This window comes from Chrysemys picta, chromosome 1 (genome assembly GCF_011386835.1).
Source record: "Chrysemys picta bellii isolate R12L10 chromosome 1, ASM1138683v2, whole genome shotgun sequence".
Lineage (NCBI taxonomy): Eukaryota > Metazoa > Chordata > Testudines > Emydidae > Chrysemys > Chrysemys picta.
Genome location: NC_088791.1, coordinates 77,885,845 through 77,900,327, shown reverse-complemented (window position 1 = coordinate 77,900,327; position 14,483 = coordinate 77,885,845). Strand labels below are relative to the sequence as shown.

At 40.2% G+C, this 14,483-nt stretch overlaps 1 protein-coding gene across 13 annotated transcripts in view; it reads left to right on the top strand.

Annotated features, from left to right (window-relative positions):
* Positions 1–7,899, top strand: part of MGAT4C (MGAT4 family member C) — a 631,037-nt gene extending 623,138 nt beyond the window's left edge. For all 13 annotated transcript variants that reach the window (XM_065560073.1, XM_065560070.1, XM_065560061.1 and 10 more), the window contains 2 exons: positions 3,996–4,143; positions 6,115–7,899. In XM_065560073.1, coding sequence (XP_065416145.1) covers positions 3,996–4,143; positions 6,115–7,271 — 1,305 coding nt within the window. In that variant the 3' untranslated portion in view covers positions 7,272–7,899. The remainder of the gene's footprint in view (positions 1–3,995; positions 4,144–6,114) is intronic.
* Positions 7,900–14,483: the final 6,584 nt, after the last annotated feature.

The following is a 14,483-nucleotide window of genomic DNA, read 5'->3' as shown; positions in this document are numbered from 1 at the left end:
CTTTCTCCTGACAGTTTTCCCAGATCTCCTGATACCTTTATGGTCCATCAACCATTTTTCAAATGTGTTAGGCTGTTGGCTTTTTTATTTTATTTTATTTTATTTTATTTTATTTTATTTTATTTTATTTTTCTACATCCCTGACCATGTTTGACGGCTCCCCTGGTCCATCTGATGTTTTCTTTGCTAAGGTAGAAGATCAGCAGTTTAAATGTGGGAGTTTAGAAATAATATCCCAAATAGTTCCCTTGCAGGAAAAAAACACATGTAGGGAACTGGAAACTCTCTGTAAGACTCTCCCTGACTCCCTACATGTGTGGAGTAACGCTGTCTGAGGCTCTCCTGCTAGCCACTGCCTTTGTAAAGTCCCCTTAAGTTAGCTGATGAGGGAATGAGGCCCATGGCTTCAGTCCTTCCCCAGCTATCTTTCTCAGATACCCAACCCAATGGAGAACAAGGCTATGATTTCCCGTCCCCCACATCTAATGTGAAATTCTTAGTATTTTTCATTAACGTGAACTGTCAACGGGTGGCTGGCCCCTTTAATTGAAGCAGGTCCAGCTCCCCTGTCCCAGACCGGTTGCTGCATATGGGTATGTTTACACTGCAATTAAACACCCAGGTCTGGCCTGCGTCATTGGACTCACAAGGCTCAGGCTGTGGGGCTGTAAAATTGCAATGTAGATGTTCAGGAGACCCACAAGGGGCAAGGACCCCAGAACTGGGGCCCCAGCCTGTGCCCAAACATCTACACTTCAGTTTTAGAGCTCTGCAGCCTGAGCCCAGTCATCTGGGTCAGCCAGGGATATTTAATTGCAGAGTAGACACAGAGAATTTGGCTAATCGAGAGGGCAGCACCGGGGCTATGTAGTGCTAGGTTGTCAGTAAGGATGGGGGAGCAGGAGCAGTAGGAAGACCCCTGGGACGGGAGACAATGGGAACTTGCTGGGGAGAAAACCCAGGGGAGGTGCTCATCTGAAAAAGCAAGGAAGGAATTTTTTAGTCCTTGCAGGAAGGACTGAAAGAGGCCAGGGGGGGAAATAACCTTGGAGCTGTAGCCCAGGGTGAGCTGAAGAGCTGTGCCTGTGTTTGGAAAACAAAACCATGCCTGGGAAGAGAGGCTTGGAATGGCAGTGGGTCTTTGTGGGCTGGAGAGAAGCCAGCACCTTACAGAGACCATTTAAAAAAAAGGGGTGGGGGGGATGTTGATTTTGGGGGCTTTCAAATTTCATTTGGAGTCTCTTGCATGTCTCCAGTAGAGTCCACTCATATTGCTGCGTAAAAGTGCTGACTCTCTTGTGGATGTTGAAGTGGGAACTGAAATCTCCATTTCAATGCATGAGCCTACTGGGGGATAGTGCAGCAAAGACAACTTTGCTTAAGCAGCCTTAGTGATACAACTACAGTTCATGTACGTGATGTGCAGCATTGATGCACATTGGCAGGGAAATGTGGAGATACTGAAATTGCAGCTGTGTGTGCTGATCCTGATCAATGGATCCAGAAACTTTCATGAACACTAAATTCACTTAGACTGGATCTCAGAATATGCATGGTTCAATGCTGACTTTAAGCATATACTGTGGGTTGTAAGTGATAGGGAGAAGGGACCGTGTCTTTTTATTTCTGTTGTAAATGTAAGTACCCTTTGGGGGCACTGTGAAAGTAATAACAATATTGCATATGGGGATCCTCTGAAGAGCAAAGTGTCTCTTGAGAGGCAATTAACCCCCTCAGCTCTCAGGAAAGTTAGGGGAATCTCACAAGGTCAGTCAAATGTAGTACAAAGTGTATATGGTGCTGACTGCCTGCTTCTTCCCCTGCACTTACTTCCCTCTCTGGGTGCACACTGTTTTCCTGATTAATGGCTGAAAACTAGGATCACCACAGAAAAATCAGGAGATTGAGTAGCCAGCAAGTCTAGTGGATCAGCTGTATGAACATCTGTTTGGTAACCCCCTGAGGTCAGGGTATGGACTCTAGCTAGTCCATTGACTTACATTCTAATCTGGAAAGTGATAAACATAAAGCTTTGTTTCATAACTTATCAGTAAATGCAAGGTAGCCTAGCAGCACTAGGAAGAAATTACCCAGGGAGACCTGGCAGAATGAGAGAGCATAACCGTTCAGGTAGGTGCATCTGGATGTTAGCCAAGAGAACCTGACTCAACTCATAAATGGATTATTTATTTCTTCTATAAAAGAAAAATACTGAACTTAACATGAACCTGAGATAGGTTACTGGAAGTGTTTCTTACATCACTGATTGTGAACCTGAATAACATTGAAATAAATATTGTTTATTTTTTTGTCCTTTCTGCTTGTGTTGGCAATATTATTGTTTATTGCATAGTGCTCTCTTTTAATCAAAGCTCAAGTCACTTGTCTTGTATTAATGTATTATAGCACACGTGTGAAACTGCCATATACTTTTCTTACTCTTCTCAGGGCCAAAATCATCCAATGTGAACTATAAAAGCATTCCTAACGCTATGTCAACTCCATGACACCACAGCTCCAATGGAAAATTTTCTTCTTTGCATAAGCATTAAGAGACAGATGGTGTGGGTGCGACACTGTGTATGCCATAGTGTAGGGGTGGGCAAATTTTTGGCCTGAGGGCCACACTGGGTTTTGGAAATTGTATGGAGGGCCGGTTAGGGGAGGGGGGCTTGGCCCGGCCCCCACCCCCTATCCCGCTTCTGGCCCCCTGACGGCCCCCCGGACTCCTGGCCCATCCAACCCACCCTGTTCGTTGATGGCCCCCCTGGGACTCCTTCCCCATCCAACCACCCCTTCTCCCTGACCGCCTCTGGAACTCCTGCCCCTAACTGCCCTCAGCTGCCCCATCCAACCCCCCTTCCTTCCTGACTGCCCCCCACGGGACCCCTGCCCCCATTTAACCCCTGTTCCCTGCCCTCTGACCACCCCTACCCCTATCCACACACCTGACCACCACCCCGAACTCCCCTGCCCTCTATCCAATTCCCCCTGTCCCCCACTCCCTGCCCTTTACAGCGCTGCTTGGAGTACCGGTGGCTGGTGGCACTGCAGCTGCGCCACCCAGCTGGATCCAGCCCTGCACCGTGCAGCACAGAGCACCGGGTCAGGCCAGGCTCTGCAGCTGCGCTGCCCCAGGAGCTCGCCACCCCACTGCCAGTGGTGCAATGAGCTGAGGCTGCGGGGGAGGGGGAACAGCAGGGGAGGTGCCGGGGGCTAGCCTCCTGGGCCAGGAGATCAGGGGCCAGGCAGGAGGGTCCTGCAGGCCAGATGTGGCCCGCAGGCTGTCGTTTGTCCACCTCTGCCATAGTGGTATGGAGAGCCTCAACTCAAAGAGAAATGGGCGAGATGGGAAGGAGGCAGGGCCATAACCCTATCCTTTCTCTGCACCAGCCTATTTTGGTGGTAGGGCACGCAGTGGGTGCAGGCACCAGCATCTTTCAGCATAGTACAGTTTGTGCACTTCCCCTGCACATCAAGGATCTGGGGAAGGAATGGTCTGTACTCAGGAAAGTGCCAAAGTGGTACAGTCTTGCCTTAGGTCTGAGAATATTATTTCATGTTTCATCTGCAACAGTTTCTAATATCACAAAAAACAAAAGTTAAACACTTCCCCACTGTACTGTCGAGGGAGATTATGTCCTACTTTGAATATAGCAGCACTTTTCTGGCAATACTGTAGTGCTCTTAATTCTTCTAGAAAACTAGATCTTCAATGTTTCTGTGCCAAAGGGCTTTTTTCTCTTTCCCAATTACTCTTAATCTGAAACTATATGATAGATTTATTGTCACCAAAAATATATAATATTCAGATAACAGATTTTTAAAATGAGGTGAGATTTAAATGTTTTCCAGAAAACTAACTTTGAAAAAGTTTATTCTTTGAAATTTGTCTGCCCCCCTTGTCTGTTTGGCCGGCATTCACAAATATATTTCTCTCTGTGTATTTCCCCTCCATGGGCTCTCTCTCATTCTTTCTCTTTTCATCTTACTAGGAAGGGGACAAGCAATTAATCAGAGAAACAGCCACACACCAGCTTAATTCAGAGCGCTATGTTCACACTTTTAAAGACTTGTCAAATTTCTCAGGATCTATAAATGTTTCCTATCGCTATCTAGCTGGCACACCTTTGCCAAGGAAAAGTAAGTAACCAGAATCTGATTTTCATTAAATGAAGATGTTACCTCAGATATTTTTTTACATAAATTAATTATTTCATTTTAGAACTGTGTGAAAACTCTTTGACCTACAGTGACATTCACAATGCTGCCTGTTCCATAGATTTCCCATGGTACTTCTGCACAGGGATGATACAGGGGAACAATGCAGGTGCACTTCTGGGTCTCCATGGATTGAGATGGGTAGAACCACTGAATCTTCACTTATGTGGTTCCTATAGCTGGGAACAACCATATATAGGGCATGAAGGTCATTCCATAAGCTGGAACCATAGACGGACTCAGCCACAGCACTATAGCCTGCAGGGTGGGGTAGATTTTCCTGCACTCAGGCCCTAGGTGGAACAGTTCCAAATAGTCTGGTTATTCTGACTTTATGCAGTTGGTCTAATAAAAGATATTGTCTCACCCACCTCATTTCTCTAATATTCTCACTTTAGGCAGGAGTCAAGACTTTCATCCGCGCACTGAAACATGCCAATATTTGGCTTTCGACAGGTCACCTGGGGGCACCAAATCAATAATTTCACACACAAACAAAGGAAATGAGGGTCAGAATGGAGAAGTCCAAGCATATGTCCAATGCATAAGTCCAAGCACCGAGAGAAAAATAAGACATCTGTGAGTTGTTGGTCTTCCTAGGACAGGGTTGCAATGTAAATTTTAGTTGAAATAAGATTTGAGAAGTTTGGGGTTGTGTAGGCAGTGCTGATGACTGATGGCGTTTGTACCACTCCATTTTGAGTAGACAATTTAGAGGAAGGCCACAGGACACCTCATTGGAACATGATTGCAATATTTCACCCATGCTCACATTATCTGCAAAATTTTGCAAATCAAAATATTTACATAGAGTTTTGGTCAGCTGCAATGGAAATGAAGCATACTAGTTTTAACATGAACCTATTTTTACAGAAAATATGGAGATGAACTGATTTTCTTAAAAGTGTAGTTGCTCACAATTCCAACAGAGATTGCATTCCATCCAAACAGCTAGATTCTAATAATAGATTTGGAGTACATGTTAACAAATATCTGAAAGAATTAAGCTAATGCTGTATGCACATGTGCAAGAAGAGATATTTCAAAATACCGCAGAAGGCAAAATCTCACCCAAAAGATTTTAAATGCACTAAAAACTACTTATAGAACTACTTATACTTATTATATATATATATATATATATATATATATATATATATATATATATATATATATATATATATATAATATTCAGTAGTAAATTGTATTGTACTTTTAAGTAAAATCTGATTTACTTGTCTCATATTCAATACCCTGGTCTATTTCTTACTGAAAATATAAAGGAAGTTTGTAATAGGAATTCTAATAAGGAAAAATTAGAGAATTGGGAAATATTTTAAAACTGAAAATGCTAGAAGAAATCATCCGTGAAAAGTTTAGAAATCCTCAAAACTATGTATAAATGTAGTCAAGCTTGTTATGGTACCATAAAATGGTAAAAGCAAGGCCATTATTCTTTAACTCATACTTTTGTGCTATTTTTCATAATGGCTTGACTTAAGAACAATTTGTGAGCCATAACTTTTCAATCCCATTTCTTTATAGCTTTAACATTGTCTATATGTATTCCTTTTTTTCTAATAGGCATATATGCACACATCACTTTGGCTTTAGTCCATTTCACAACACTTCTTGCAGTTAAGAAACTAATGTTTAATTCAATAGTCTCCATATGTCAAATTGCTTACAACATAATTCGTCTTTCATGAAAAAACATAGAACAGTCTTTGTAGCATACCCTTAATACGTTTACATATTAAACATCCCAGACTTCATCATTCAGAAGGTTTATTTCATCCACTACAGGCCTGAAGGTTAGCTTTGTTGTTATATGATTTTCAAAGCCTGATTCACGTTCAGTTAATCTTTCTGTCTGAATTTTCTTTTGCACAGGGTATCTTACAATTGGACTATCCTCAGTCAAACGGAAAAAGGGGAATTATTTGCTCGAGACGATCAAGTCTATATTTGAGCAGTCAAGTTATGAGGAACTGAAGGAAATTACAGTGGTGGTTCACCTAGCAGATTTTGACTCATCCTGGTGTGAAGGGATGGTCCAGGACATTTCACAGAAATTTGCCCATCACATCATTGCTGGCAGGTTAATGGTTATCCATGCCCCTGAGGAGTACTATCCAGTACTAGATGGCCTTAAGAGAAATTACAATGACCCAGAAGACCGTGTGAAGTTCCGATCCAAACAAAATGTAGATTATGCTTTCCTGCTTAACTTTTGTGCTAATCTTTCTGATTATTATGTCATGCTAGAAGATGACGTTCGATGCTCTAAAAACTTCTTGACTGCTGTTAAGAAAGTAATTACCTCGCGAGAAGGTTCCTATTGGGTGACTCTGGAGTTTTCCAAACTGGGCTATATTGGAAAGCTATACCACTCCCATGACCTCCCGCGCCTGGCTCATTTTTTGCTGATGTTTTACCAGGAAATGCCTTGTGATTGGCTGCTAATCCATTTCCGTGGGTTGTTAGCTCAAAAGGATGTCATCCGCTTTAAGCCATCTCTGTTCCAGCACATGGGATATTATTCATCCTACAAAGGAGCTGAGAACAAGCTAAAGGATGACGACTTTGAAGAGGATTCGTTTGACATCCCTGACAACCCGCCCGCAAATCTTCACACCAACATGAATGTATTTGAAAACTACGAGGCAAGCAAGGCTTACAGCAGCATTGATGAGTACTTCTGGGGAAAAGCTCCTTCTACTGGAGATCTCTATGTGATTGTCTTTGAAAAGCCTATTAAAATCAGTAAAATTAAAGTTATCACTGGAACAGAAGACCGGCAAAATGACATCTTGCATTATGGAGCCCTGGAAGTTGGGGAAAAGATTGTAGGGAGCAAAAAAGGGAGGCAATGTACTACTTACTTGAGACTAGGGGAGTTCAAAAATGGAAATTTTGAAATGACAGATGTGGAGCACAAAGTTCTGTTTGATATTAACTGCATGAGAATACTTGTTACCAAAAGTCAAAAGGAATGGCTGATCATTAGGAGCATTAGTATTTGGACTTCTCAGCCACCAAATCAATAAGGCAAAATTACTGAAGCTGGTCCTCCTCCTTTCGTGGTGGAGTGAATGCCATCGGTTGGGTCCCAACTGGTGTCATTCCCCAAGGAGACTGACTGACTTCCAATTATTTACTTTTGACACTGGAAATCTGGGGAAATCATAAAACAAGCAAAAGCAATTTATTTTGTACTAGTCCGCCAGGCAATATACAAACACTAGTTTGTTGGAATGTTTGAATTTTATAGGAAATGCAAACAAGTTCTCATCCATCACTTAAGATTCAGAAATCCTTCTCTTTTATTTTAATTTCTCCTTTGGGAAGAACTGCTGTACTAAACAAAGCCAATGCTTTTCCATTATTCAGAAGTTTTGTAGGCTTTGACCAGTATGTTGTCAGATGAAATTTGACTCCATCATAGCTACATATAAATTAATAATCAGATGGTAGTACATGTTTGTACAATAGTTGGTGGTGTATTTGTTTGAAAGACAGTTGTGATAATGAAAGTCCATTAATGGAGCTTCCAATTTCATTTGAGCACTGTAAGAAAACAGTGTGGTTAAACATTGTGACTTATTTTAAATGAAAATACATGTACAGTTATAGATCAGACATGACAATACTGTAAAAATAGTTAATTGCATTCACTATCCTGTCTCAACAAATATGCTTTGTTCTTCTCCCAGGGTCCTGGCATTGAAATAGGTCACCAGTTGTATTTTCTGTCACATGGGGCCCAACCCTGCAGTCCTTATTCAAGCAGTCACACGGTCAATGGGAGTTTGCTTGAATAAGGACTGCAGGGTCAGCCCCTGAGCTTTAAGGACAAAATTATCCTTTTGGATTTTCATGGCAGTAGTTTTCATCTTTAATATTCTCTCTTCCAGCACATTCAGAGCTCCCAGTGATGTCAGTGGGAGAACTGCACAAAGCTGAACACTACCGTATGGTCCAAGAGAAGAGTTTTGCACTCAGTGTTTAGATCAGTGGTGGGCAACCTGAGGCCCATCAGGGTAATCTGATTGCGGGCTGCAAGACATTTTGCTGACATTGAACGTCCGCAGGCATGGCCCCCGCAGCTCCCAGTGGCTGAGGTTCACCATTCCCAGCCAATGGGAGCTGCGGGAATCAATCAGATTATCCTGATGGGCCACATGCGGCCTGCAGGCCGCAGGTTGCCCACCACTGGTTTAGATGTCCATCTCTCATCCAATGCAAATGAAAGATATATAAGGTTCAGCAGTAGAGGCTGAAGGTGATCACTGATCTTCCCTGGTTGATGTCTCTGCAATAGCGCTGTGTGAAACATCTCCCACTATTTGCAAAAGCAAGAATCCTGGTTTTGCTGGATATGTGAGAAGTAAATACTTTGCCAAGTTAGTTTTGAATGTTTTCAGATTTTTCAATGCTGAATAAATTGTCTTAGGAGCTCAGATGATGTCCCCAGATGTCAGATGTCTCCAGATGTCCCCAGATGATGTTTTGGTCTATATATTTATATACTACCTAGACCTGTTCCTTTGAGGTTCTGAGCACCTACTGACTGGGGCTGATTGTCCTCCATTCCTATTGACTTCAGTGGGAGTTGTGAACTTTAATACTTCACAGAATCAGACCCCATATGTATACAGTACATATGATATATAAACACATCTGGATTACCATAGACTCATAGACTTTAAGGTCAGAAGGGACCATTATGATCTTCTAGTCTGACCTGCTGCACAACACAGGCCACAGAATCTCACTCACCCACTCCTGTAACAAACCCCTGACCTATGTCTGAGCTATTGAAGTCCTCAACTTGTGGTTTAAAGATTTCAAGGTGCAGAGAATCCGCCAGCAAGTGACCCGTGCCCCACTCTGCAGAGGAAGGCAAAAAAAACCCAGGACCTCTGCCAATCTGTCCTGGAGGAAAATTCCTTCCCGACCCCAAATATGGCAATCAGCTAAACCCTGAACATGTGGGCAAGACTCACCAGCCAGACACCCAGGAAAGAATTCTCTGTACTAACTCAGATCCCACCCTATCTAGTGCCCAGCACAGGCAATAGGAGATCTTATTCTTCTTTAAGGCATTCCAAAAACTTTCTTTAAAGATACTGGGAGCTACACAAATATATCAGTAGCAGCACAGATGAACACTATATTACTAGTCTCATGAATATTGTCGTAATCATCAAATTGCATGTGCTGGTTTCAGTTGAATCTAGGAGGTAAGGATTAAATTGCAAGAATTCCTGTACTGACCAAAAACTCCAAGTGGAAGTGAACTAAATATTGTACTCTGCATACTAGCAAGCCTGACATGGCTATTTCATAAGGGCAGATTATTCACAGGTCTACAAGAAGCAGCAATCTAATTGCTTTTCCTGATTCATAAATCCTACTAAATTCAGATGCAGGTTTGGCAAATCCCTACTTACAGCAGCAATGTACTTTAAAATAGATGGTCTAGTAAATACCTTTACAAAGTACACAAAAGTGTCCCCTTCCCAAAGAGAAGAGTCTTTGTTTCTCTTGTTTCTTAATACCTACCCAGAACTCTAATCTCTGTGAAAACACGATATTTTAAATACAGTTTGGCAGTTCAACTTCAGACACCACTGCAGTTTAGCTAAATTAAAAATACCTACTAAGCTTAAACCAATACTTATCTAAATATACATGAAAGACTTGCTATTTATATTTTAAATTATTTTCCATGGTAACCAGCTAATTTTATGGTCGATCCTAATACTCCTTTAAACACACAATAAATTCTTTTTTGCTTCATTTACCATTAGTGACAAAGAAATCTCAATAAGGAACACTGAATACCTGAAAACTGGTGTAGAAACTAGCTACCTGGTTATATATAAATGTGCTGTTTCCAAAACAAATACATTTTGAATTAGCATAGATAGTAAACACAATCCCAAGGCTTTAGATGCCCATGCAATCAAAGCCATATTCAATATGAATGTTTTAGAATAAATTAAATGTTCTCTACACAAACCTGAAGTAATTTAATAGCTATTGTAAACCATAAATAGTAAATATTTTTAAAATCATTTATTGAGCTGTGCTTCCCCCTCCGTACCTTCCCCCCTCCCCCCCAAAAATCTTACCATTAATGAAGCTGGGAAAAAAGCACATGTTGCTGTGTTTACTGAAAACCAAACTATTTTGTAGTTATGACAACAATTTTGGGGGGTGAAATTCACCCCAGTGCGGAGGAATGGCACAAGGTCCCTCCCATCAGTTAAATCCCATTTAAAGCCTATTTTCATAGCTTATGTGGGACTAATGCTGTCCCTATGCATCAGGATAAATTTCACCCTTGTGAACGTGACTGGCAAATTTTATACATGATTTTTTTTCCCTGTGAAAATGATGATTTTCCCCCCTGGAATAAATTTACAAGAAGAAGAGTTTTACAAAAGTTAGCATTTTGCTATGCATCCTGCAAAAAAGCTATTTCTTAGCAAAAGGGACACTATTTAATCATATTTGTGAATTCTCGCCAACATTCCCCAAAGTACTGGATTTTCTTTTTTTTACTAGTGACTACTGATGAAGCAAATAATTGGTAGTTTCACACAGTTCTATTCACTGGTGAGTACAGGTGTTCCTATGTTTTTGTTATTGTGTATTTCTTGTGTTCATTCGTGGATCAAATGTCCAGTTCCCTTGTACTGAAATGGAAATGTAGAACCATATTTTTTAAATATGATACTGTAGCCTGCATACTAATGGATCCATTCTTCATTGGGCATATATGTATCATTCCACTGGCATTACTTGGAATTGCATATGTGCATCAAAGGGAAAATAGACTTTTTAAAATGTAATGCCCGTGGGCTTTTTTTTTTCTTTACTAAGAGTCAGTTTTTTCCATCCTTATTCATAGTGGGTAGTCCCTTTGACTGGGACCAGTTGAGGAGTAAACTACTACTTAATATGAGTAAGGAGGAAGAATCTAGCCTTAATTTGCTGCAGTTTACTCTACAAACCCAAGTGAAAGTAGTTGTCTGGCTACACCATATCATTGTTTATTCCCTTTACTGTATATTCTCTAATGAAGAGACTTCACTAAGGTGCTATATGAATGTATTGTTTTTACATCAGTCTGATCTAATATGATCTGTTTTAGCATTCACCCAGTATTCTGTTGTGTTAGGCACAGTTAATGTTTTGTTTTTTTAAGAAAGCAAATGAAGATCCTTTTCTTTATTGAATTAAAAATAAAATCAAAATTAAAGTGCTTCACCTTGGAAAACTGTAAAAGGGAACATGGTTAGACATCTTATCTGCAAATACAACCGGCCTTCATTTTGAAATGTTATACCAGTCTTGGTGGAATTGACACCACTGAATAATCACATCTGACATCTGCATTTGTGATCCCTGCATGTTTGAATGAGTTAGAAGTTAACAGCAGTGACACATTATGTATAATTAGATGATGTAAAATAACACATTCTCATATGGCACAGTGCTTTGCAACAACCAGGTGGGATATACAAGTGGATTCCAATGAAAACAACTAATATAATTCCTTTCTCTGTCAGATTCTAAATAAGGTAAATAACTTGAATCACAACTACTGTGTCAGTTTTCTCATATGCTCTCACTGAAGTCAATTGCAAAATTTCAACTGGCTTCAATGGGAGCAGGATTAGTGCTATGTAATATTCACACTTGGAGGTGTGGATTTAAAGGTTCATGAAGTAACTATTTATGCAGAACTAAAACCAAAAATCTATGGTCCTTATGTTTCCGTATTTCTTCTCAGCACTAAAGATGGTCTGAAATGGAAGTAGCCTCCTTGCTGGTTGCTCTTTGTATCATAACTCTACTGCAGTGCGACATCATTCTCACCTTGCCTCCAGAGGCTCTTCTAGGAGTTTTGAAACAGTGAATCTATTCCAGTGTTACCTAATCTACAGTATTATTTCTCAAGTGCTAGTTGTGGGTAGTACTTCTGAAAACAATATTGTATAGAGACAGGATCGATACCACCATAAATGATGATCGAGAAGAGAAAGTATCCGCCATATTAGTGTGTCACTACTATAAAACTTAGAGAAATCCAAAACAGAGTGGACCAGCTTTTATTCATTATTGGATATTTGCTAGTTATCAAACTGCCTACTAAGGGCCCAGAGTGAAATTCACCCCTGTACAGAGAGACAACAAATGGCTTATAAGTCATTTATATCCCAATTAAGCCTTGAAAATAATTAAGTGGGATTTAAATGGTTAATCAAGCCTTGTGCTGGTCCTATGCACAAGGGGGTGTGTATTAATTTTGCCTTCAACTAATGAGTCTGAACATAAAAAGCAACTTTTATTTCCTCTGTTCTCCTCGTTAGATACAGCTGTGTCTTACTTCTGTCCTTCCAATTGCTCTTTATTCAGTCATATTTTCTTTTTTCTTCCTAGCACTTTAGAAAATCAGGACTCCTGAGACAGCAGTGTTCTTAGGTTAAAAGTCTGAATTCTGGTTGGCTTTGAATTGCTGTATTTCCCCAATCTCTGTATGAAATGATCCAGTTTCTTACTATGCTTGGCAAGTAAGCCTCACAAGCATGAAGTTCAATTTTGTTGTCTGTTCCCCATCACACAGACTGTTATTAGGGCAAGGTTGTCTGGATAACTATATCAAGCAAAGCTTTTGATTTTGATTTTGTTTGTTTTTTGTGAAGTTTTTTTTTTAATTAAGTTTATTTCCCAAGGGTAAACAGAAACCTTATAAAAAGTGTTGGTGTTTAATTTTTAAAACAAGGATCCAAACTTTCTTTGTGGTTATACCGTATCTTTTGCGAGCAGTTTGAAAAGATGACATTTACACACAATGCCATGGTAATAAGAAAAAACTGAATACAAGAATTAAATATATTTAGTGGAGGAAGAAACCATGTGTTGCTGGACAACTGGATCAAACGGGTATATTTCTTTTGTGGAATTGCACTTAAGCCGTTAAACTTCTTGTTTAAGGGCAGAGGAATAGCATACTCCTTCCTGTCCGCATATTGCATTAACCCTTTTACAGAGAGACATCCACATGGCCCTAGCTTTGTCCTGTTCTTGCTGCTTCAATGAAAATAATGTGTTCAACTTTAAAAAGGATTGACCTAGGCATGCTCAGAGATGTGGCCCAGAAACGATTGTATTAGCAATCTACTCAGGTCAGTGTGGTTCAGCAATGGAATAATCTTGTCTAGGTACATGAATAGAGTTGTGGCAGACATGGGGAAATAGTTATTTATCCTTGCTATAGTACCTGTAAATTATTTTAAAATAAATGAAATGACATGAAAAGACTTTTTGTGCTAACATCTTTCAGGTAGTGGTTATAGAGTGTTCTTTTAACTGTGCATACTACATTTTAGTTTATATAACTACAGCCAAAAATGCATCTTTTCAGCAATGAAAGGCATAATTTTGTAGAAAATTGGACAAATGGGGTATCTTGCAGTTCAAGACTTGTATCTACATTGTTCTGATAGCCCAATGTTAGATGAATTACCACAGAAGTTGAAGAAGGTGAACAATTGTAAAACCTTGAGGCTACTTTCTGACAACTGCGGTTGCTAGGGCTTATTTCAGGGCCTCGCATCTCCTCTTGCTACTGCTTAGTAGCTACTGAGCGTCACTGGCTTTTCACATGAAGGCAATATTCAATTGCTTTCTGATTAAGGCAACATGTATTGCCACTTGTGAGATATCAGATCCATGTAACATTTAAATCTGTACTTCCCATAGTACACTTCCCAACATTATATAAATATGTGTGTGTGTGTGTGTCCTCCCTTCCTCTCTATCTCTCTCATTTATTTCAGTACTGAGCAAATCAGAATCATGGAAAAGGTGAGGTAAGGTGAAAATTCCCCCTTATCTTGATTTAAAAAATCAAGTCTACTGTTACCATTGATTTTTCAGGATTAATCTTTTCATTTGGCCATTGCTCATTATTTTGAAATAGCATATCCACTGGGAAGACAATAAACATGCCAGTAATTCAATTTTAAAATGTGAACAACCCCCCCCCCCCCCGCATTAATAATGATGAAGCAGTTTTCAGTTGTCAAAATATGTGCTACTCTATACCCATGCACATCCAGCAAGGCAAATTGCTTTGTTTACCAGTCCTGCAAAGATTCTTGGTGTCAGTTTGCTTTGGCTTTTGAGAGCTGAGCCAGTTTTCTGTCCTCCATGGAACTGAATAGCCTCTTTCAAAAATAAAT